The sequence below is a fragment of the Psittacula echo genome, assembly GCF_963264785.1.
Source record: "Psittacula echo genome assembly, chromosome: 5".
Lineage (NCBI taxonomy): Eukaryota > Metazoa > Chordata > Aves > Psittaciformes > Psittacidae > Psittacula > Psittacula echo.
This window is the reverse complement of record NC_137739.1, coordinates 81,739,377-81,764,820: the sequence shown is the minus strand read 5'-3', so window position 1 is coordinate 81,764,820 and position 25,444 is coordinate 81,739,377. Positions and strand designations below refer to the sequence as shown.

General features: G+C 40.1%; 1 protein-coding gene across 1 annotated transcript; it reads right to left on the bottom strand.

Moving 5' to 3' along the window:
* Nucleotides 1-346: 346 nt before the first annotated feature.
* Nucleotides 347-24,982, bottom strand: LOC308221328 (cytosolic phospholipase A2 epsilon-like; the record flags this gene model as incomplete). Its single annotated transcript, XM_080618313.1, has 20 exons — nucleotides 347-585; nucleotides 1,429-1,612; nucleotides 3,046-3,212; nucleotides 3,502-3,693; nucleotides 4,398-4,505; nucleotides 5,195-5,332; nucleotides 5,963-6,077; nucleotides 7,256-7,478; nucleotides 7,964-8,100; nucleotides 8,571-8,727; nucleotides 9,383-9,420; nucleotides 10,086-10,178; nucleotides 10,385-10,545; nucleotides 11,838-11,901; nucleotides 12,484-12,526; nucleotides 13,469-13,509; nucleotides 14,801-14,932; nucleotides 15,246-15,382; nucleotides 23,313-23,385; nucleotides 24,956-24,982. 20 exons carry the CDS (start codon nucleotides 24,980-24,982, stop codon nucleotides 347-349), a joined length of 2,469 nt encoding a protein of 822 aa, XP_080474439.1.
* Nucleotides 24,983-25,444: the final 462 nt, after the last annotated feature.

The following is a 25,444-nucleotide window of genomic DNA, read 5'->3' as shown; positions in this document are numbered from 1 at the left end:
GATGAGAAAATACTAGTGACTAGCCACCAAGACAATAAGAGGTTGCAGGGATAGAAAGCTAAAACTATTTCCATGTCACACACAGCTGGACGTTTGCCACTAGAGCATCACAGTGAGATGGTGCTAACGACACAGACTGCTGTGTTTGGTATCACATCTCCAGGTCAAAAAAGCAACTCCTACTTAGTGAATAGAACTGTGTGGATTTGAAACAAATACTTCAAGTTTTCTTTTTTGAGAAGGTTAGTTAATCTTAGAAATAGATGGCAGCTGCCAAGAACAATGAAGTAGGTATTGCATATGTGCTGTCATGGTAAATACTTAGTAAGGGAGAGGAAAATGCTGTTCAAGCAGAGGACTGTGCTTGTGATTCTGGGTGGCTAAGAGCTTGTTTCTTCCGTGCCACAGCCATGCGCAAGGCCTGAAGAATCGTGTTCTCGTTGTTCATGATGTTGTAATCAGTCAGCTTCAGCAGCTTGTTGAAATCTTCTGCTTTCAGCGAGACCTCCCTCGTTGAGTATGGAGAGCAGAAACTGGAGATATCAACCTTGCCCAATTCCATTTCAGCAGCGCTACGTGTCATGCCTGTCAAGGGAAACAAAAAAGGGTGCTTGTATTATCTCAGGAAATTACAGTACTCTGAGAGACTATGAGAAGAATAATTTAGAAAGATCACAATTGCTGTGAAGACAAGTGCAGTGCTATGATGTCTGAACAAATTCTATTGAAATTGTGTCACTAAATATCATTCTATTGCAAACAGCACCTTCTACTGGCCAGCTCGTGGCGTGTCATTTTATACGGTCACATGCTCAAGTCAACCTACAGGTTGTCAAGTAGAATACATACTAAAGGTAAAAGGAATAAAGATATACAGGACAGGAAGAAGCAGAATGTTAATAGCCTTGGAAATCGTTGTGACAACAAAGCCTGAACCTCAAATACTAGCCCAAAAATTACACAGTGACTGTATTAGTTCGTGCACTATTGCTTTCAGTTTCCAAAATAAGCAACCGATAACATTAAACAGCACAAATAGAAAGCACAGTGGCCCTCCATAGAATGCCCATGTACTGGACAGGTAATTTACCACTAAATCTGACCATCATAAAAATACATCATCTGAAAAATATGTTTTATTCTGTATGATAAAGTAAACTTTTGGAGATCACAAGAAGAAATTAGTTCCCATTCCTCTACTTGCAGAACTTGTTTCTTCTTTCACTGAATTGCATCAAGACTCAGACTTAAAGTTATGACCAAGATTTGACCTGATTTCAAAAATGGTTTGTGTCAACCCCTTTTGCAATATATTCTCTAGTAGAAACAAGTGAACAAAGGATTTTTGTATTGGAGCAGGTGAAAAAACATCCAGGGAGTGAGAACATTCATTCGGTCAATGAAATCAGATGGGTACTGTTAACTTACCAGGTGCTACATATTTTTGGAAGGTGTCATTCACCAATGGAAAATACAGCAGCAGAGGAGCTCCTGGGGTATCTGCACCATCGAACATGTAGCATTCCTTCAGGTTCTTCTCATCGTCCTTCAGGTCAATGCTGGGAAACGGAATTCCCTGCTCCGAGAAGTATCTGCAAGCCTGCGTCAGGGGCTGATCATGGCCCAACAGCAGCAGCATAAAGAATGGAAAAGATACCCAAGATCAGGCTGCTGCTGAAGCCCTATAATTCAAGCCAGGTTACACAAAATAGAGTGCTAGCACTGGACAGCCAGCAATAATGTGAGCACCAGCAGCTACAGATATGTTTTTCTCTTCCCTGAGGAACTATTTGGAAATAGTCTTCCAGGAAAACACCTAATATCAAGATGGTAAAAAGGGTTTAAATACATACCAAGGCACATTTCTAAAATGGGAACATGATTTAGGAACAGAACAGATTAATTGAAAGCATGTTATAGAGCATCATTAATTAAGTGAGAACTAAGTCAGAAAATTATGGATCTAAACAAAACTAAATTTTCAGTCCAAGACAGTAAGATTCATAATCAAATTATCTGTATAGCGGTATAACTTGTGAGTTGACCTCAATAGATTTCAGCAAGGTTTTGAGACCAACCTATAACTTTGGATTTTAGAAATAATATGAGATTTCAAAGTAAAATATGTTAGACCTCAAAACAGTACTTCTCAAAATAGTAAAAGCATTCATCAAAAAGCTTATTTGTGATGAGCAACATTGTTGAATTATCTAACAAAACACTGAAGTACCACCTCAGTTTGTTTGAATTAAATATTTCCAGAAGACTTGTGAGTACAAGAAAGAAATGTAATGCAAGTTTTTCAGCTACAGTATAGGGACAAATATTTGTCATGTGGCAGCTCAACGTACAAGCATTGAAGTATCTTCCACTTGAAAAAAATGACAGAACCTGAAGCAAAGAACTTTGTGTTTTCTGTGGTGCTGTTCAAGGACAGGTTTACAATTCCAAGTCTGTATTCGGAAGACTAGATCCACCTTTTTATGTGGTAAATACCACTTTCAAAATCTATATAACCATTTTAACTAAGTCAGATTTCTGTGAACATAGTAAATGCCTTTAATATCTTGCTTCAAGCCCATTATTTAAGGAGAAAAATTCTATTTATTAAAAGAGATAAAAATAAAGATGAAGAAATTCTTCACTCATGAGGTTGCTCTTGAACAGCTAGAAAATCATATAAAATATATATTAAAGGAAAATGCAGATTAAATTCAGCATCTGAATCACAAAGTTTTCCCAGCTATAGCTGTGCTATTAAATCTTACATATAATTGCAATAGAAGTTGCAGCTCAACAATCATGACAATCGACACAGCGTGCCATGCTGTATTTCATTGGTAAAGTGTTTAGGGCTATTTCAGAAGTAGCTGGAGAAAGCTAAAGATATTTTCCCCTCTGGGAATTTTCATTCTTCTTCTAAGGTTTGGAAACACTCTGTTACTAATTTTCACTGCATTCCATGTTTTACAGACAACTGTCTGAAAGTTGTGGAAAGCAGAGGGAAAACAATTATTAAACCAAGACAGTTTTCAGACTTCTCACCAAGGTCTGTGATCCACCAGTGTAATTTAAGTGTATGATGAGGTCCACTTTCCGCTCTGGTCTCAAAAGGGGTGGACAGCTGGTTTCAAAGAAGAAAGCTGCATCTACCAGCTCCAGGTGCTCTGAGTTGCCTCTCAGGTCATTAGGAGAAGCGTCTAGCAATGTGTCTAAAGAGTAAAAGATTCAGAGTTATTAGCAAACTTGCAAAAATACATCTGTAAAGCAAAAGGAAGGCAAATCTCCCTCCCATCCTGGATTTCCCCTTTGCTTTGGGGTAGAATGCAACAATCCGAAAGCTTCTTTTAGCCTCTCCACTCAGGTTTTGTTGGTGTTTCCAAATCCGTGAACTGCACCCACTCAGCTCTCCTCAAGATGTTTAAATGGCCCTCACTAATTCATAGCCCTGTGCCTCCCATGATGACCACTGAGGTGCATAGGTGGGAGTGCTGTCCACACCTTTCCACTTTGCGAAATGCTCCTGCTGGATGTACTCGTTGTGCATCTGGAAGCCCCTCAGGAAGTTGTGGTACTTGGACACAGCAGGACGGTCTGTCAGGATATCCCGGAGAGTCGTGGAGAGGCCACTCGTAGGAGTGAACATGCATGTAGCCATCTCATATGGCTTCTCAGGCAAGTCTGGTCGTTCCTCTAGATATATACGGTATAAATGACATGCAATTGAATTATAACCACAGGTAAGGGGAGGTTAGACGCAAGGAGGAGAAAGGGACAGCTCTCAGCATTGTGTTATTTTTCCCTACAGTCTGCTGTGAGTTCTGTTAATTTCTTGACGAAAATACAAACTTACTTTCATTTTGTAAACCCAAATTGGCTCTGACCCTTGTCCAAGCTAAGGCCAGATTGGATGGAGCTTTGAGAGCTACCTAATCTACCAGAAGGTGTCCCTGTCCATGGAAGAGGGATGGGAACTAGATGAGCTTTAAGGTCCCTTCCAACCCAAACTAGTCTATGATTTTATTCTATGATTCTATCTGACTAAAGGATCATTTTTCTCGTTTTCTTCATATTTTTCTCATTTTTCTGAGTACACATTAAAGTAATTCACTTTCCCACACAAATAAAAAACCACAGGAAAAATAATTTTATTTATACATTTAAATGAATTACTGCTTTTACATTCCATGTAGGTTAAATATGAAACTCAAGGTTTATTTTGAAAAGAATAGAAAAATTTTGAATATTTTATTTTTAAATTAAATATTTTTGCTTTTAAAAAAAGTTTGTTCAATTTGATTTGGCTGTGGACAGCTGAATTCAACAGAAACTTGAAAAATATTTATATAAACCCAAACATAAGAGTTCGAGTGTTTTTTCAAAAACCTGAGATTTACCTATTTCAGCCACTTTATCATGGGTCCATCTGTGCCAGAAGTCCTCTGAATTGTCAGCTGCGTGCCAGGCATCCAAGAGGTTTTTGGAGAAGATACTACTCCACATTCCTAGGAAGTGGGAGAGGTATAATAAGTAGTGCTGAGGTAAACACAAGGAAGTTCTTTTTAAAATTGTCTCTGCTCCTTCCACAGCTGCTCTTTCACTTTTTTCTGTTTCTATCCAATTTTCCCAGACATCAGTTTCAGCAGTAGAGCTGACTCAGAAGGCAGAATTATTTGAGAAGAAATTTCAAAGGATTTTCCCTTCTGCCATGTTTTACCTGGAACTTATTTTTCTTTTTTCTTTTTTTTTTTTTTTTTTTTTTTGAAATTTTACATTGTCATTTTCCTATTTGCATTTCCCTTTTCATTTGATAAAGAAATATTTTCAGCCAGCTCCTTCTCTGATTCCCCTCTTTCTTGCCCTATTTATTTCATCTTACCATTTCCATCAGCTTCCACAGTGTCGTAGGTCTCCAGTTCTCAAAGGTTTTGTAAGCTATAAGAAATAGTGGTGCTTCACAAGCACTCACAAAGGTATATAACAACTTTTTTGTCATTTTAGTTTCATTTTATCTTAGTCTAAATGATAAAACCACTTTTGCAGGTGAATGAGTCTCAGAAGACATGTTGAATTTCAGCTGACTGACCCAGTACCTCTGCTGCCACAAGCAGAACAACAGGTTTCTGGGGACTAATTTCTAACATCATTAGTGTTTGTATGAAAATGTTGTCACTCTCCCAGGCTGGTGAGTCACCTTGCATGAAGCAGATTCGGGACTCGGGAAGCTTCTTCATCAGGCGACCCATGAAGAACTCACTGCCAAAATCCTCTGCACGAATGAAGGCACCGTACTTCAGGAAGCCCACCTCATACGGTGTGAACTCTACCCACTCTGCCAACACAAGCACCAGCAACATTAGCTCTGCTACTAAAAACAGTCCAGTTGCCAGATACAGAATAAGCCTTTCAGGTGTCAACCCTCACAGACAAACTGGCTTAGCATGTGCCCTGAGCAAACCCTGCTGAGAGCCACCACTGAACCAGCTATCACACAGTCTGTGGGTTTATGAAAGAACAATGCCAGGGCTAAGGGAAAATTTTAATTCTTTCTTTTTATCTGGCAAGTGGGATAGCAATCTGTGCTCTAACTAAAACACAGTTTGACTTCTATTGGTTCCTGCCTTTAGTCAATCGTGAAAAACACACATTAAGCAAACCTAAAGCTCCAGTGAAACACTTTCTATAAGAATTCATAATGTTTCTGAGACAGTATCGTGGATCTATATTGTGTTATTAGTCTGAAATTAATGTCTGAACATGCACACTTACATGCCAGAAGATCTTACAAAATACTGAACTGCTGCTGTCTATCCTATGGCTGAACAGTTACTCTTTACACCTCTGAACAGGACTTCTCCTGGTGTGAAGTGAGAATTTAAAACAACTCATCATTATTTCCAGCATTCCCACGCTGTATCTCCCCAGGTGAAAACATAGCTCTTTTCCAGAATGGGAACATTACCTCTAAAATCTTTGGTGGCAACTTTATCCTTGACATTGAGGGCAAGGTAGATGGGCAGTGGGTTCTGACCCTGATTCACTGCCTGACGTTGATCAGAAAGTCTGTGGTGGCATTTCTGGATTTGGAAAAAAAAACAACACATTATCTGATAATCAGTTCCTTGAAGACATCAGCTTGTAAATCTGAATATGTGATATAATTTTCCTGAATTTCCTCCTAAATCTTTTTCCACATGCTTGAATAACAGAGGGCAAGAATATCATGGGAACCGGAATAATTGCTGTTAAGATAAGCAGCCATGTTTCATATTCAGTATACAATGACAGTAATGGGCTGCTTCACATGCTATTCTAACTTTTCTTTGCTAAATATAAATGAAAAAATATGGCAGGTCTGGGTAATTCAGCTGTTATCACATACTTCATCTGTTAAACATACGAGTTCTTCAAGGCATCATGTTAATGGCCCTTCTTAGTCAACATCTTTTTTGAAAACCATATTGAAAGTTTAGATCCACAGAGGAAAAATCCGTGAGCTGTCCAATACTAACAACTTCTCTTGTATAAGAAATGCAGATTTCAAGTGCACTACAGACAAATTAAATTCTAGCAAATTTTACTATGTAACACTGAGGCCAGAAATACAACTTGAAATACGCTATGAAATTACAGTACATAATTTTACCTGTTTCACCTGGACAAAATAGAAACCACGTTTATAAGATTTTAAAATAAAATAGCTATTTCTCCAGCTATCATCAGTCTGCTGGCTAATATGGAAAGTTTTGCTTGTGTCATTACAACAATTAGGAACCGGAGGTCCTAAGAGATCAAATCCAAAGTAGCTGAAAGGCACCTTCAAAATCAAAGTTTCTCTACGTAAAATGTCTCAGGAACTCTGGATCTGTATACTTTCTCATCACTGTAACACAAATTGCAGTAACTACATATGTGGTACATCTTCAGTACATTCAAAGTATGGCTGCAGCTAGTGCAAGTGCTGCAGCAATGGAGACATTAAAGCATCGGGCCATAAAAACCACCCAAGAAGCTGAAAAACTTCTTGGACAGCTACAGTGTTAATTAGCATGCTGGTTATTTTAGTGCTAGTCTGAGCATTTCTATGTTACACTCAACCACACTTTAGGCTCCAGTGTAGACATACACTATGTCTCCAAGTTATTAATGTAGATAAGTGGTGTTCTGCCTATATACCAAGTGTCTCTTCCTAGGGTTTTAATTTCTTATAAAGGTCATAAAGTCACAAATTTATGAGAAGATGTATAGACATTACCCCATCATTTAGCATGGCTTCAATCATGAGCCCCCACAGATCAATAAAAGACGTTTTATGTCCTGCTTGGGTCCTTTGGCTCAGCTCTCTGTAATAATTCCTCAGACTTCTCAAGCAAAAAGCTCCCATCTTACACTTGGCTGCTTGCTTCCGAGCTTCAATAATTATTTCTCCAAGATCCTTACGTGACCAATCAGCATCTTCATACAGTTTTGTCATTGTCCTGCAGGCAGAAAATACAATGGAGAGTGGAAAGAAATGAAGAAGATGCTTTTGAAACGCAGAGGATATACTTTGCAGACCTTTGAGCACCTATTGTTTCATCTTTAGGTTACTCTTTGAGCTTACTTTGAGCAGAAACACAAGACTAAAGTCAATCAGATCTGGGATCCAAAGCAAGCAGCTACACCAGCTGTCTATGCTGCTTCTGTTCAACAGTAAGTAACCATAAAGAATCATTTTGCATAGGATTAAGGATGGTTGCACTTCCAATAAAATTTCCTCTTTTGGTGACAGATAAATCACTTCAATTACACCAAATGTATGATGCATAATAGACCTTTCATAGGTGACCTTGTCATTCACAGACAAAGCTGGAAGTAATAACTCGAGACCCCATTTACCATTTTCAAGATTTAAAACTAGACAAAGCATGGGTTTTGTTTAACACCACAAGATCCAAATAGCAGTATCAAAATGACTCCTCACCATGTTGTGCCAGAGGAGCCACTGATGTATGAAACGCAATCCAGAACACGCAACTTTTGAAGGCCCAAAATGCTGCCATACATGCCAGTAAGTGCTCTTATCCCACATCCTGCTGTGGTCACGGCCACTATAGGCACCTGTTCAACACAGAAAAAGGCAAAAAGAAGAGGTTGAGAAATGGCATTAAAGCACATCCATATCAAAAGATGACAGATGTGCAAAAGCAACATTCAGACGCTAATAACACATAATTAGAGATAAAACAACTGCTCTGTAAGTTATAAATAATACAGGTTGTTGGATATCCCTGTGAGGTATAGTAGAAGATCTTGGCACCTCAGGAAGGATTTTTTAAAAAACATGGAGCAACCCCCTTGGTTTGAAGTTCCTTCAAATGATCCACTTGAAAGCCGACTGGAAATAGAGACTTTGCTCATCCAGACAGACTGTTGAGCTATCCAGCTGAGATAACCCTGGCTGCAAACAGTGTCCTGGAGCTGACAGAGGTTCTCACGTGTCATCCAGATTGAGGTGAGAAATCACTCCTCATCTCCAGGGTTGAGGGAAGGAGAGAGTAAAGTACTCCAATAGTGCCTTTCCTAGCTACCTCATGCTCTTGCAGATCTTCCTCCAGATGAAGAACACTTTTCAGTGCATCAGCAACCACCTTCCTTCGGTTTTGCAGGAAATTCTGTTCATCAGTGCACAGGTCAAACCCCAGGCGAGCATCTAGATTTCTTGCCCTGTAAAACAGACCCTGAGTCCTGAGACCAGGGCACAAATATTGTTATATTATTATTCACCATGGTCAATTCCATCTACGCTTGTGTGTGTTTACAGACCAGTTTGTGTAAATGAGAAAGAGAAACAGCACAGACAGGCCTCTGCTAATTGCTGCAGCTACTAACAAGAATGCGAAAGGGAAGGCAGAACAGAACATGACTTACTGTCCTGGTATGGTAACAAGGTACCCACAACACGTTTCTGGTTTTATTTGCTCATGTAATTCATTTTTGCTGCCATGTGTGCTTATAAGTAGATAACCAGCCAACAAGCACTGCAGTTTAGGGAAACAGCTACCATGCCTTTGTGTTATTTGTGTTATTGGTTTTATAATACAGAAATCTGATTTCTTTGTGGAGCTGCTCTCTCCATCTGTGGGCATAATAGCACACACAAATTGAGATCTACTTATTTAGCTGCACTAAAAGCTTGGAAACTTGGAGGAAATGGTACACATGATTTAATTCTCCATCACTGAAAAAGGAAAACCTGACAAACAAAAGCCTGCAACTCAAAGACAAACACACCTCTGCTTACAATTGAGCCTGCATGGACCCCTGCTGATTTCAAACGAGCTTTGTGTAGGTGCAAATGTCTCCTAATTACAGGATCAGGTCTTGCTGGAGACACACTTACCATTCACTTGCCTTTGTGTACAAGTCAATTGTCCTGTCCTGAAAATCGCAATACAAACAGTGTGAGCATGCTCAGGTGGTTAATCCTGCACCTTCCTCCCCCACTTCATCTATGAGCTGAGTTTCACTGTCTTTGCAGTCAGCAACGCAGCTGCAGAATCTGACCAGCCATGGTCTGGGCTGTGAGAGACATAATGAGCTCCAGTACAGTCTAGGCTGAATAGAAGTGGGCCATTCTCCCAAGCCAGTTGGGCTTAAAGTCCCTCATGTTTTCATAGCTGAACACCTAATTCAACCTTCACTTTCTGGGAATGTTATTGAAATCTGGACATCTAAACCACAGGCATATGGATGTTCTCTGTTTTATCCTCCTCTTCAGGCTCTCCCTTAACAAATGTAAGTCTTAATAGTCATATCCATTACTGTTATCTTGCATACTATGTTGATGAACATGTTAGATATGTCCTGAGGAAATTAGTTTAAACTCAGAACAGGGTTGAGCAGCATGCCTAGAACCACAGGCAGAACAAATATTGCATAGTTGCAGAGTGATTGTCATTCACACCTTAGACTGTAGCATTTGTCATTTCTGACAGGAACTGAATCACTGAACTGTAAGACTTGTCACCCACCAGACTGAATATGTCAAACATCAGTCAGTCCATATGTTGGGCTGGTTTTTATTAAGAAAGACTTGTTCTCACCTCTGCTACTGTTATTTTCTCTTGTATAGGAAGTGAGTTCAGAGCTAGAGTCACAGACTCGTTCATATCTCTTTCATTTTGACTTGAGATAGACTAGAAAAAAGGGTTAAAAAAAGTAATGACAGTTAACATTACACAAAAAAGGGGGAAAAAGGGGTAAAAGCAGTTTCTCCCACCTCACTTACACATGAACTTACCAGTTCCATGCATACACACATCTGCACACACACTCAGGTCTCAGAGGCCCCCAAAGAAATACACAGCAAAGAGCCAGCTACACATTAGTGGTGGTCACCTACCCGGCTGAGCCGTCTCCTCCGTGGTAGAGCCACGGTGAGTGCCGAGTGACTATACTTGATGTAGTGGAACCTGGCCGGGGAGGTCCGGCAGAGGCAGGAGCTCAGTGTGTGGATCCGGGTTCCTTCATATGACCCATCCACAGTTAATGCAAACTTTCTCTCTGAAGCAAAGGAGTTTCAAATTCAAGTTCTTAAAAAAAGGTGGATAATTTTTCTGCACAGTAATGTAATATACGTTTTTCCTAAGTAATTATTTTGATACTCAAAGTATTGGATAAATAAATATGCTCTTATCTCAGCCTTTAGGTTTTAGCTTTAGAGCTCATGTACAGAGCATGCCATACAGCACCTACTGCTATAGCTGCACTGCACTTCCATATATACTCCTGCTGCTGAGTCCACCACTCTATTTATTAGAAAACGATTCACGGCTGATAACAGTTTTGAGGGGAAAAAAGCACTCTCTCTCCTGAAAATCTGTAATTTTCAAAGTACCTCAGCAATAAGACAGTATGTGGTACCAAAATATTATTCTGGTATAATAATAAGGTATTTTGAAAATGTCAGACTTTTCGGAGGAACTGGTTTGGTAGCAGAGGACAATTCTCTTTGGAACCAGAAAAATCTCAGTCCTTCCATCCTGTTTCGCTTTACTTCAACCTGTAATATTTCTTTTGAAATAGTTTCTCACACCTACAAAAATAATGTGTGGTGGTTTTGCTTTCACACAATAAACCTCAGATATGTGTTTTCAAGTAACTGAAAAACAGTCTTTATATGGAATTAAATCAACACACGTTCAAGACGAAAAATACTCTGCAAATCCACACACTCAAAAGTATATAATCATCATTCAAAAGATTTATCCCAGTCAAGCATTTTCAGCCACATCTTCACTGAGCTCAACTTGAGTTCAACTGGACCATCCATGTGCTTAAGCAGTTTGCTGGATTGGGGCCATCAGGAAAAGTCAGAGTGAGTTTAAAATTGCATAGGAGATGCACAGGTCCACAAGAACAGACTCAACTATGTATCAATGCACTGCTTAAAATCTGCAACGATTGTCTTTGGCAATATATTGAGTGTCATGTTTTACATTGTTATACTGAAAGAAATTTTAAAGAAGTTAAAATTATAAATGTGCCCCAGTCCTCATTCTATTTTCTAAAAAAATAAAATAATCAGTTCCCACAAATACTTTAAAATATTACAAGCATCTGACACAATTGTAGAGCAAAGCATTTTGTGGGGAAACCAGACTGCATGCTCATCACACCATGTTCTATAATAATCTACTTTTTACCAACTACAGCCTCCTCCACAGGCCACTGGCGTCAGTGATATTGTCTTGCATCCTAAATAACTTCAAACCCAGAGGTTCAAGTGTGAAACACTGAGCATTTTGCCATAAAGTGGCATCCAGATTTGCTTTATAAGTCAGTGAAAGGCTCACCTGTACTGTCCTTACTCAGCCTCCCGCCATTCACCTGCACATCCAAACAGGAAACTTCACGGGACTGTAAAAGACAACCAGGGCAAGAGGAAAAGGTGCTTGCTGTTAGTAGAGCTCTGCCTTGGTTGGTCCCTCAGTCATGTGCAGTACACAGGGCTTGGAGCATACACCTCAGGGGAGAGATGGTGCCTTATAACCCCTCTACTAGATCTAGGGAAGTGGCACTGGGCTTCCACATGGGAAATCACAGCTCATGTAGAGATGAGGAAATAGGAGGGATCTGCTCACTCCCTGCTTGAGAAGCAGCCCCAAAGGGCCTGGGGGAGGACTGGCTGCAGGGAAGGGTCCTGGGCAGGGTGCTCAGCCAGGATCTCCCTCGCAGATCCCAGAGAGATGTCTGAGCCCACCTGGGATTGGGCAGAGATGAGCACTGGTGGCAGCAACAGCTTTTTGCAGCTGCAGCCTCTCCCAGCATGAGTCACTTGCAGGGATCATGTGGGAAAGCCAGTGCTGACACCAGCTTTAGCCTGCCTCTTGGCCAATGCCTTCATGTCACTGTGTGGAGCAACTACCCGGAATCTTTAATTCTAGCTTTGCAATAAGCATTGCTATACGGCAGGGAAAGGATTATGAAAAAAAAAATTACCACTAAAACTCCATTAGTAACAATGTTTTCAGGAGGATCCGGACTAAAAGACAAAATGGAAAGCAATCAGTTCAAAACCAGCACTCTCTTTTATCTGTTTGGTTGAGTTTTTTGACCTTGCTTTAATCATAAATTCGTTATCTTTAAAAATCCACCTTTGAACAGGCTGCATGGGCAAACAGCATCAGAAATTCTAGCTGGACATTCAATCCAATTTGCCTCTTACAGGCTTCAGTCTGAAATTTAAACTGTTTATGGATATCTGCTGAATGGAAGAGCTCCTTACTTATCAGACAGGATTGTTTTCTGACACACTGAAGCAAGTTAACACAGGGATGGCATAATTACATTATTGCCCCATATTGCTCAGTTTAAACCTGGGGAACAGAACTGAAAAGCTGGTGAATTCATCCAACATCCCATAACAAAAAAAACAAAAAGAAAAAATATTACCATTTACCTTAAAAATCAACAGCAGCAGTAGGACTGATTTGCATGCCCATTCTCTCCATTAACTGTGCGGTCAGCACAGAAACACAGTAAAACTAAAATTTAATCTATTCCTACAACTAATCCAAATTTCAAGTATCATTTTCCCCACATTGTTATGACAAAGCAAGCACCTGGGATCTCACAGTCAGCAGCGAGAGGGGTTTGAAACTTAAAACAACCTCCTTTGCAGGATGCCCCTTGTAGCCTGGTGAGTGGCAGCCATCAGGGACAACTCTATGCTTTCATCAACATCTGTGCTAGATTCTCCATGTGTCTGGATGCCCAGTGTAGACACACACGCATCATGCACTGTCATGCACCCCTTCTTCATTAAATGCCTTGCAGAAGCATCTCCTGAGCACCCAAAGTTCATCTCTATTCTATTCACCCAGTGACAGTGTCAGGGGGCAGCAAGTATAAACACAGGTTTTGTGTCAGCAATATTTTGTCTCTGACTTACATTTCTGTTGATCATCTATTTGACCTTACGTACCTGCTCTCCATTGTGAATTCAACCTCCAGCTCCTCTTTTCCCTGCAAAAGAAAATGAAGTCTGTCACTGCAGGTTGGTTCTCTTGTGATCAGAGATACCCCAAGGGAATCTGTGCTTTTCAGGGGTCTCTCTATAAACTAGTGTCCACCTAGTTACAGCACATGCAGCAGATTTCATTTTCTTCACATTGTATATGTCATATTTCTAGTGTTCCATGCTTCTAACATCGTATCCATTAGTTTAGATCTTGCAGGATAAATGTAATACATTTTACATGTAAGCAGTTACTCCCCTTTCTGCAGACATAGGTTAACCCCTCACTGTTTCATAGGAGAGCCACAATTCCCTTCCTTTCCCCTCCTACAAGCTCTTACAGTCCTCACTAATCCTCAGCAAGAGCAAGGCTGGATTTCTCTGGTGCATCCAAATCATCCTGCCCCTCTCCCAGCCCTCAGCCACAGCCTGCTCAGATGTGCCTGGCAACACATGAGCATGGTGGCACACTTAACCATATATAGCCCAGGATGTTCTGGATGGTGTGCTTTGGTTTGGTGAAGTCTGCACACATAGCTTTTTGTGTGCTCAGACTTCATCTTCATCTTTTGTAATTGCCTCCTCCTGAGATTTTCTCTCTCCTTTGTAGGTTTTGTGCATTATCTTATTGCCTTCCCAGTTTGAGCACTAAGGAAAAGTTTCAAGGCCAGGCTGGACAGGGCCTTAAGCAATCTGGTCTAGTGTGAGGCGTCCCTGCCCATAGGAGAGGATTGGAACTAGACGATGTTAAGGTCTAACCACTCTATGATACTATGAAAAAACAGCATGGAGGAACAGCCTTTCTAAAAGAGGTATTAATTCAACACTCGCTCTCGTATTTGTAGGCCTAAACACTGTCCTTAAAACTTCATTATAAAGTTGTCTCAACCAGATGAAATCAAGACCTGCTGAAAGTTCAAATTTTTGAATAGTTCAGCTATGTAAGCTATGTCATCTTCATTTTCCAAATAAGCTGAATGTCACATTGGGTTTGGGGTTTAGGACTGCAGGATAAAACACACAGCTCAGAAACACCAGCTGCACCTGCAAAACTATTGGGGTAAACTCTTGATATTTTGACATCAAGGATAGCAAGCAATCAAGCCTTATAACACTGGCCAACCCTGTCTGTAGAAGCAGAACCCAAAACCTGCTGTAGTTACGAAAGTAACACTTGACATCAACCACTGAAACATATGGACATACTCAGGTGGCAAAATAGATATTAAGAAAAGCTGAGATAGCCACATTCTCACCTGACAGCATTCCCTTAGCTTTGCCCTTGAATTTTACCCATACCTGTGGATTCAGCTGGAAAGATAGCTGAATGTTTTCTCCAAGCTGGATTTTAGAGACATCAAAGAAAACGGTGAGGAGATGGTCATCTTCGGTTGTGTTGTCCTCATCACAAACTTTAAGCTCCAGAATGTTCTGGGATCAAAAAAACCAAACAAGCAAACACATTATAAGGTTGAATAAACATGCTACAGATATTTCATTTTAGCTGAAGGAACTTGGGAAAGAAGATCAAAACTGAAAAAATAGAATTTCTGCAGTTGCTCTCTACAGACTCTATTGGCTATGCGGCCAGATACAGGCTTATCCAACCATGAAAAGCTAAATATCTACAGTAAGAAAGTGTGAATACTTCATGAGGGAACTCAGAAACACCTGCAGAGCGGAAGCGCTGTATGGTACTTTGATAGCAGGTAAGAATACCTGTTATGAATAGCCATGATCTTACCTTAACCTGACTCTGAATAGTGAAGTGGAAGGTTTCATTCCATGTTGGGTTCTTGCTGTTCTGGACTGTCTTGGTGCGGAAATGCTGAACAGAAGCTGTTGGCAGGCTCAGGCTCACATAGCAATCGGATTGGGTAACTGTTGAAGAGGGGGAAAGTGTGAAAGCAATGGACCAGTTAAACATACCTAGTACCCCACAAGGCATTGAATTTTGAAGCATAGAACATAGGACAATATGCAGAAAACAGGCAAAGATGCCAGCTAAGGTATCTTAGAGCCAGTGCTAGACAACCAGATTCTTTTGTGCAAGCCCAGCAGTTTGTTCTAATTGAGAACTACTTCTTTTAACTGCTGGAAAAAACAATAAACATTCAAAATACACAGTTACATTGCATTCCTTTTCAAAGAAATACATAGGCATTGTCTATTTATATCAGACTTCAAAGGGCTTCCAAAGTTAGGCATAAACATGCCTTTAAAATTTCTGGGGTAGCTCTGGCTGTAAGTTCTGTCTTTTCTACTTTCTGGAGCATCCTTTCTTTCTCTAGCACATCTGGCTGCCAGTGCAAGGCAGGAAGGAGCTCATTGCACTGAAGGTTCCCATGGAGTTCCATTGCTGTCACAGAAACCAGGTCTTCCAGCAGACTGATTCCAGTCTGCTTTCTTCCATTTTGTGAAGTTAAAGAAGGGAACACATGCACACCATAAAGCTCAACAACAGAGTTTTTTAAGGGAAAAAACAATAAAAAAGCCTTTCAAAAATAAAAAACTGACACTCTGTGGAGATAAATTGCACTTAATCCTCTGTGAAATGGGTTAAAATAAGCACATGTAAGAAAAGCATGGAAATGCTGAACAGTTTTGTGGTGTAACATGTACTTTGAGAAAGTCCCAAGGCAAATTTTTCACCAGTAAAGCTGTACAAAAAAAATGTTGCTTAATGTCACTGTTTTCACCTTCATCTCAGTGCCTCAGCCAGAGTGGTAAAGGCTTTTACAACACTTTACGTGCAGGTGAAAGTTTGCCCATGCTTCCCAGCACAGAGCGAGTTGATGTTGCTTCTTTACACAAGATTGCATTGCTTTGTTGTTTCCATTAGAGGCATGTTCAGGTCATAACATTTATCTATTAATTTTAATGTTTCCAGATGTAGGGAGAGCAGCTTTAATGTTTTTATTTTCCTTTCTCAGCTGAAGAGGCCATTTGCATAGTTTGCTGCTAACCACTGTTTCACATCGCAGCTTTGGCCCTGAACATCCATAATCTATGATGGAGCTCAGTTGGGAAGACAGTCTGCAGGTCTGTATCATCAATAAGCACTTTCATTCTGAGGTCATAAGAATTTGCTCCAAATATGTTTTGTCATCATTATTAGGAAATAAAAGACAAATGTGAATCACGAGATTAAAAATCCTGTGGACCCACACTCAAAAGTCAGGGATGATCACCCTACAGAACAAGATCTGTTAGTTAGGGATGACAACCTACTCTAATGCCAAAGACAGCATGGGGGAGTATTGCTCATAAATGCCAATCCCATCATTAGCATTGTAGTTCCTCTATTTGTAACGCCACCTACTCAAGCATTCTTGCCATTGCATAGCAGACACACCTTCATCTGCATAGACTTGTGTCTTGTCCCACTCAGTTTTGCTGGTAGACCTAGCTTTGGGAAACAGAATAATCAACTTGGCCCTTTATCGCAGTCCCGTGTAACTGAAGAATTAACAAAGCCAGACTTCATTTTTTCCCCTAACTTGCCTGAGACATAAGTCATTTTTGTTTGAGTAACTGAATGAAAAAAGAGTAACTTTGATTAAGGTAGCTGTGGTATATACAAAGATATATAAATTCTAAAAAAATTATCGAAACACATGGAAATGACCTGAGCTTCTAACAGTCCTAATAGCTCCCAAACTTCAGTGTGCATACAGGAAATATCCATATGAAAATATTTTTTGGCTCTTGGGAAGTCCAGGTTGATATTAGCACAGACTGCTGTCAGCTCTTGTCCCCACTAGGAAGAAGGTCAGAAATGGCCAAATGCATGTCTGTGAGTGATCCAAAGTTCATGTCACTGGCATTTCCCAAATAGCAATACATGCACTGACTTTGTCAGTTGAGAAGAACAATGTATTATTTCAAAACTATATCAATTTTTTCTGTAGGTGATCACTCTCTGCTTTTGCACGGTATCATATGCCTTTAAGAAATAACTACTTAGACAGCAGAGCCCTGACCTCACTTAAATCTCTGACTTTCACTGTAGGACTTCTGACACCAGCACTAAACAAGCATGTTTCCCTCTTCCCATCTGCAAAATGTGTTTGGTTATGCCTTTTGCGCTTCAGAGGTGTCCTCTGAAACTTAATTATCCCTTGTTCGTGACGTGTTTTCCAGGTGTTGTGAGGGAGGCACTTAGAACACCCAGGAACCTTTCTTACATATCTCAGATACCTCAGGACCACACTCTGCCCAACCAGCTCCAGGTACAAGGAGATGTGAGAACTGGCACTCCATAGCGCATCCTGTGCCCAAGCAGGTTGGTTACACCACAATATCCCATTGCCTTGTATCAAGTGCCTTTCCACATACATATACAAGGTTCCCATTGCCAGCCACATGCAAGCAAATCATCACTACCCTGGTACGTAAGCCTAACCACCACCTAACTACCGCAATTATGCTCAAACATGATACACACCGCAGAGCTTCGCAGCAGGGATCTGTCGTGTCCCTCCCCTCAACCACGACACGTGAGCAGTCGTCAAACATGCTCGGGTTGGCAGCCATGGTATCACTGTGGGGCAATATCCTGCCAAAAGCAGGTGTGGCAGCAGGTGTTTATGAAAGCACGGTCTCTTCGTCCAGTTATTACACTAAGTTTCTAATTATCTTCCAGGATAATAGCAGGACTGGATTGTAATTGTGATGTACCATTAGAAAGCATTGCAGCAACATGACCCATGCTGAAAAAACACCATGCTGCATCCCAAAATACAGGGCTCAAGCTAAAATCTTGTTCTTGTTCAAGCTAAAAATCTTGCTCTTGGCTCAATCTAATATCTCACCTGCCTCATAGACAGCTCAAATTCAAACAGGACTAAATGAAAATGGTTTCATTTTAATTCTTCCACTTTTGATGCTTAAAGAAGAAACCTCCAGACTGCTGGTAACCTGGCCAGAAAGCTGGATGTCTTTCTCCTCTTGGACTGCCTTTAAGTGCTCACATTGAGACTATTTCTAGGGGCTAGATTTCTTCATGACTGTTAGGCTATAGTTATTATTGTGCTCAAACGATCTGAACCAAGAATGTGGTCTCAAACACCGTTTGCCCAGATCATTTCCTTCATCATGTCTCCCTGCACTCGGACCCATCCATGTCACAAATCATAAACTATCACCACCAACTGAGAAAAGCATTTTTCATCTTCCTCCCACACTGTGGAGCTGAGCAGAGATCTGGCTGAGACTGGGTGGACAGTCAGACATTGCTTTTTTCTAGAGTGGTGAATATTAGATAATTTTGATCACTGGAACTTTTAATATTCTTTTTTAAAATAAATAAAAAATCTAAGTTTTTAATTTAAATATTTTTAATTTAAATATTAATTTTAATTTAAATTAATTTAAATTAATTTTATAATTTAAATAATTTTAATAATGATTTTTAATTAATTTAAATTAATTTTTCTAATTTAAATTCTCCGTTCTCAAGGCTCTTCGCAGACTGTCAGAATTCATTCAGTCCTGGGAGATCAGTTCCTGCTTCCAGGAAACATTCAACATTTACCTCCTAAAATAGCTAAACTGCAGTAAAAACTTTTCACACTCTGTCCCACCCTGCCCTTCACATTGGGTTGAGCACCCTCCAAGTATCTCTACAACAGTACCACCAGTCTCATTTACATCCCTGCTTAAAACTTCTGTTTGCTGAGATCTAGCTAAATAACCTTACTTCCTTCCACCTCCCCCCCCATTTTCTCCCTTTATCAGTCCACATCCTCTTATTTTATAATGAGATTTCAAGCAGCACCTAGAACAATAGGCTGTTGGTGAGTAACTGCAACTGCTTAAATGTTGAACTAAGCAATAAGTAATGATGAAACAATAGCAACAGTGCAAGAACAGAACACCGGATGAAGCCCGCGGGTTCCTGCAGTTAAGTATCACATTGGACCATAGGTCCTCGAGCAATAATGTATTTCACTGTTTCTTTTGAGGATCTCAAAACCCTATCCACGAACTGTTACTGTAATGCTGCAAAATATGGGTTTTGATAAAAATTTGAAACATACTTAATAATTTTATAGCATGTTGTACCCAAAATAATATAAGCCTTATATTAAAAAAGACCAAACTTGGAAATTTCGAAAAATTAACAAGCCTAATTAAAAAAAAAAAAAAAAGCTTAAAAAAATATCATTTTCTTATTAATAAAATGCTGAAGAATATTTTTAACTACATCAGTCAAAGGTCTAATTAGCCCAGGACCCACAGGCAGTGAGTCTCTTGGATGTTTTCAAGAAGCGGGGATTGATGGAATTTTAATTCCTCAGCTTGGCGCCCACATACAGTTGCCTGTTACTAACCTTTTTTTTAAACCTTAGCAGTCTGTTTTGTTTTCTTTGCCGTTTGTTAACTCCACTTAATGATTTTATTTTTCTCCAGTATCTTGTTCTTTAGCTCCTTTGTCATTTTTGGGGAAAGATCCTTGGTCCTCTTAGAGATGAACACCAGAGGAGAATATGCCCCACATTTAGTGGTGGGTGCCTAAGGAAGGGTAGAAGGGGGCAGGCATCATATAATACTCTCTCAGCCTTCATAGTTTAAGATTCAGAGACTTCCTAAGCCAAACTTCACAGGATTTTTCTTCTATGAACTTGTCCAGTCTCTACCCGGAGCTCACAAACTTTCGGCATCAGTAGTCTCCTGCCATGGTGATTTCCCAAGCTGAACCATGTGCTGCAAGAAGACATATACTTCTGTTCTAGAGCTATAGTGATTGCTCAAGGACTGAGAGGCTGAGCTTGAAATCTGTAATATTCTGCAGAGAAAGCCATGTTCTTAAGGGTGGATTGTCTTGGTGCACATCCATGTCTCACTCTATCAGGGAGTCAGGATACAGATGGGATACACACCCAAATCTGGGAACTGGCAAGTGTTCAGAGGTCCAGAATATCCAGAGCCCCAGTAAGCCTGATGGGGACGTAGGTGTGTTCAGTAGGAAGGGGGAATGTGAAGAACAAAAACAAGGCCCTAGTTTCAAAGGTGGTATCAATGCTATCAGCTATGCATCAGTGCACAAATGGAAATTAGTGTTATAATTTAGACACTGATGGGTCGGTGGGAAGAAGAGACAGCACAGTGCAAGGGTGCATTAAAAAGATTTAGGATTTGAAAAGCAGAATGAAAATTTTCTTAGATAAAACTAAGATAATACTATCTTATGCACTGAACTTCCATTCAAGGTGTTGTATTATGTATTCCATGAGAGATGTTAGTGCAGTTTTGAGGGTCTATTGTTAGGGATTAATTTTCCATCTCAATTACCTGGAAAATTAAGCAGATAGACCAATAATGAAGTTAACTTGCAGCAGCAGGTTGATAAATCTAAACACTAGATAAATATTAAACAAAGTGAACCAAAAACTCAACAGAAACCTAGTGCGAGAAGTGATCATGACAGGAGAAAATAACAAAATGGGATTGACTTTGGAAACAAAAGGATGGCACAATTGACGACAGACAGAATGAGCTGATTTAAATTGTTAAAAATCTGTAAGACGCATGAGAAATAGGTGACACCTCTCAACTTGTTCTATCTAGAAAAGTTTGCAGGAGAAGAAAAATGACACAAACAGCTGTGAAAAGGAAGAATGAGAAAAAAAAATAATCAGTGTTAGGAAAATGGTATTATAAAGAAGTTTACATCACTGGTCACCAAGGTACACATGCTCCTGGGTCTCCTAAGGCTGTGTCAAGCTAATCTCTAGGGAGCTGTTAGTAGGACTGAAACAGCTCACCAATATTCTCCCAGTTTTGCACACAAACCAGCAAAATTTTGTACAAGTGGTACATTTTTTATTGTAAGTTTCCCATTTTTCTGCCTCTCAGTGAAAGTCTAATACAGTTACCAACATGTAATTTGGACTTTCACATTGCCAGTGAGTTTAACCAGAGGTTAAATTAATTTATTAAAATATTTGAAATATAGGATTATTTTTTTACGATCAAGAGTATCTCATTGAAATATGTGACTTTTACAAGTCTGGCTGCCTAGAAAACTAAGTCCTGAAATGGTTTAAAAGCAGACCTTTCTGATAAATGCCATGGCAAATTTTCAACTCAGCAAAATGAAATGTTACTAGAATTAAGAAGCTGTCATTCAAAAACAGATCCAGCAATCAAGCATAAGCAAGGCAGGATGATTCTATGATTTTCTTTTCCTACATGATGAAGGTACCCAACAAGTAAAGCATTCACTTTTTGGAAATGTTAGTTTTGGTTTGTTTCTACATTTTTTTTTCCCTCAATATTTTGACTGATACTGTTGTTTCAAACAGATTATAGCTTGGCAATGTTGGCAGTGAATGCCTGCTGTTCTGTTTTCAAGTCAACATCCAGAATATGCTTTACAGAGTAAGACAAAAGAGCCTTAGTCTTGAAAGCCAGTGCTGCGGCTTTACTACTGCTCTGGACCCTCTGGCATGCTCCGAAGGTACCTTTGTTATTCAAACTGCTTCTTTAAGCAGCTTTACAGGCTGGTGGGATGTGTCTTGGACTACGAAGCAGAAATGCCTGCGCATTTCAGTACGTGTCCCTTGCCATAGAAACTTCCTAGTGTAGAGAAGAATAGCATCAAAACATAGGAAACATCCTCCAGAATATAAACAATTTCAAGACATGATATAAATAGAAAGCATTAATCTAGATAAGAAAAAGCTGGAGAGGAAGTTGGTAAGCTCATTCTCAGGCAAATGGTTTAATAAAACACAGTTTTGTGGGGAGGTATCTAAAGGCTAGAGTTTGCCACACCTTTTTCTTTCAGTTCAGACTGCACTTTTGTACCTTCAATTAGGTTTTAGCTGTAGCAAGGGATTTCTCTCCAGTGTATAACTGAGCTTCAAATCTCCTTTCTGCGCTTTAAATGTAGTCCAGTAGGAAGGTTCATGCAGATCCTTCTTCCCCATACATTCAGCAACAACAAAGCGTCTCACTTCTCTTCAATAAAAATTGGAGTAAGAAACTCCTCACATACCTTTGTTATCTAAAGAAACTATAGCGGAACTCGAAACAAATCACTTTGGAAAGGCCCAAACAAATGTCTTGTCTTACGTCATTTTAACTGAAGAAATTAATTTTGGTCTGGTTCCTAGAGAAAATTGCTAAATCCAGACCTTCTTATTTGTATAAATGAGTGAACATAAGACAATCAGCCATCTCCTTAGAGTGGAGGTGACTGTCATTCACAGACTTTTTCTAGTGCTTTGCAGTTCAGATATTTATGGAGCACTAATAAACTTGCACATAACTCTCATTCCTGGACATTTTCTAAAAGCAATAAAGAACAGAAAAAGCTGACACTGTGAGCCCTCCGCTAAGTTTTGAAACATGGCTGTTCCCATGGCTGAATCAAATATGACAGTCCACGAGCGATGTCAAGTAAGCAGTCCTGAGCTCACATAAAATATTCTGCAATAGGCCCAGGGATGCACAGGGTGGACATCACTGTAAGAAGGAATCATAGAAAGAAGTGCCCCATCTAAACTTCTTATAGCCTTCTCTGTGGATAAAAATACCTTTCTTTGAAGATTCATATGTGAAACATTTTATGCATTCTGTGCAAACATCTGAACTACAACTCGTGGCTAGACTTCAAATTTTCACTGATGAAGATAAAATAAATAATATCTTCCACCTATGCCATCTCATCTTCAGCATACTGAAGTTATGCATCTTGTCTCTCTTCTTTTATAAATACTCGTCAGTGTTTGTGACACTTGGTTATATTCCAAATAGTTTTACAAGCATGTTGATGCTCCAGGGTTATAGCAAAGATACTCACACAAATCTGCCTTCCTGGCGTTTTTCATCCGTATGATTTTTACAGTAAGCAAGTTGCATGGAGAGGGTTCTGTCTGTTGAGCAGCATACAAAAGGTGTAGGATGAGTATGAGGGGAGAAAGAACAGAAGCACAGTCAGAGATAGCATTGAATTAAGTGTTACAGTTCCAACAATCCAAGACATTTCTGAACTGGAGTTCTTTCTTTTGCATTTTCTTCTCCTTCATCCTAGGTTTGCAGCCAGGTGTGGCCAGAGAGCCAGAATGTACATTCCACCACAAACCAAATATCTGATGTCCTCCATTTTCCATTCTGAAGAAACTTGTGGTAACCCTTGACCTGAGGTGTCTGACTCTTGCAACCCAACAAGGAATGTATGATAGTGAGCCTTGCAGTGTTATTAATACAGCTGACACACACACATCTCTGCGCGAATTCAAAGGATGTTAAATATATTCACTGTATTTCACAACAAATAGCAGAGAATCTAGCAGGGCAGGAATTAGTAACGATATCATGGTGTAATGATGCTGCTTGTCAGCTGGTTTATAGCTATATCACTACATTGTTATGTTTGACGTAGAGCAGTGCTGGCTCCCAGACAATGAGGACCTGAAAAGTGTCTTCCAGAGACCTATCCCAAACTTCTCAGTAGGTGGAAGTGAAAGGAAGAACTCTGTAATTATTTCTGTCTGAGTAATTCAGCTCATCTGATCTTCCCTTTTGCAAAAGTCACAGGGAAGTGTCAATGGAAATCTTGGGAAACCACCTAGCCATAAGTGGTTATCAAACCTGCCAGGAAACTGGCTCGATTTTGTCATTCTCTCCCATCCTATGCAAGGATCAGACAAACATGGTGTTTAATCGAAAGTACGGGGTCTGAAGCTGAGGTACTTTGTTCCCTAGATAATTGCCTTTTTTAAAGGAATAAAAGGATGAAAATCTGAACATTTAATGCTCTAAATAAAAAAAATAAATAAATTAAAAAAAACCCCAACCAACACCCAAATCAACAAAAACAACAAACAAAAAATACAAACAACAAACCACCCCACCAACAACCAAGAGGAGCAAAAGAGAAAGAGCAAAACTAAGCAGTGATGCAACAGTTCAAGCACTCTACCTATAGAGCAGGGAATATCACTGCAACAAGCACATAGGTCGGTATATAACAATGTGCCACCATTCATTCCCTTATGCCCCAAACCACCCACAGATTTTAAAAGAGCTGTATTTAATGCATCACATAATATTAGTTTCCTGGCTTTCCCAATGAACTCACTGACAATAGTGACACGTCCTTATATTCCCTCAGTAGGTTGTTTTGCCTAGCCCAGTTGGATGGAAGTGAAGGACAACAGCAATGTATAAAAAGATATCTCTTTTTTTTTTTTTTTAATTAGGAATTTTCAAAGTAGTTAAATTACTGCAGCATGAAAATCCTTTCATTCCTCAAGGCCAAAACACAAAGCAGGCGCAAAACCTAGGCAGAAGCCCCACTTTGTTCTCAGCCTTGCTGCTGAAGAAGAAATCTCAGAGCTGAAAGTACAGGAGGCAGAACACCACATCCTACAGCAGGTATTCCCTGCCGTCAAGGGGCTGTCTACACAACTCATCACAGAGTCTCCTTTTTCCTTTCCTTACCTGGCTTTTACTGAAGAACAACCCCATGGTGGTCTTTTCCGCGTCTGAACCAGGTGTGAAACGTGCAGTGGATGGGTTCAGAGGAGTCTCAGCCAGGCAGTTTCTTGTGCTTTAAGCTGCCAGGAGCAGCAGGCAGATGTGTTAGTGCCTGACTCAGAGCCGCCTCACCCCAACACCACTGCTTGAGCAATCCCAACTCCTCCTCCTGCCCAGGAGGTGAATGTGTGCTGCGCACCTGCACCAAGGCACAGACACCCAGGCTCCAGTGCTGCAGAAACATGGTCTTTGCAGCTGCAGCGGGGAGGACATCAAGACCTGAAAGGGATTTCCCTTCACAGTTATGGGCACTGAGAAAATATTTTATACTTTTAAGCATCCCCAACACTTCTTGAAGATGCCGCAGTGCCATTGCACAGTGGAGGGCTGTCAAACTCCAGCTCCCTGTATGGAGGTGGCTGATGCCAGCCAGGGTCCATCTGGCTGCCCAGA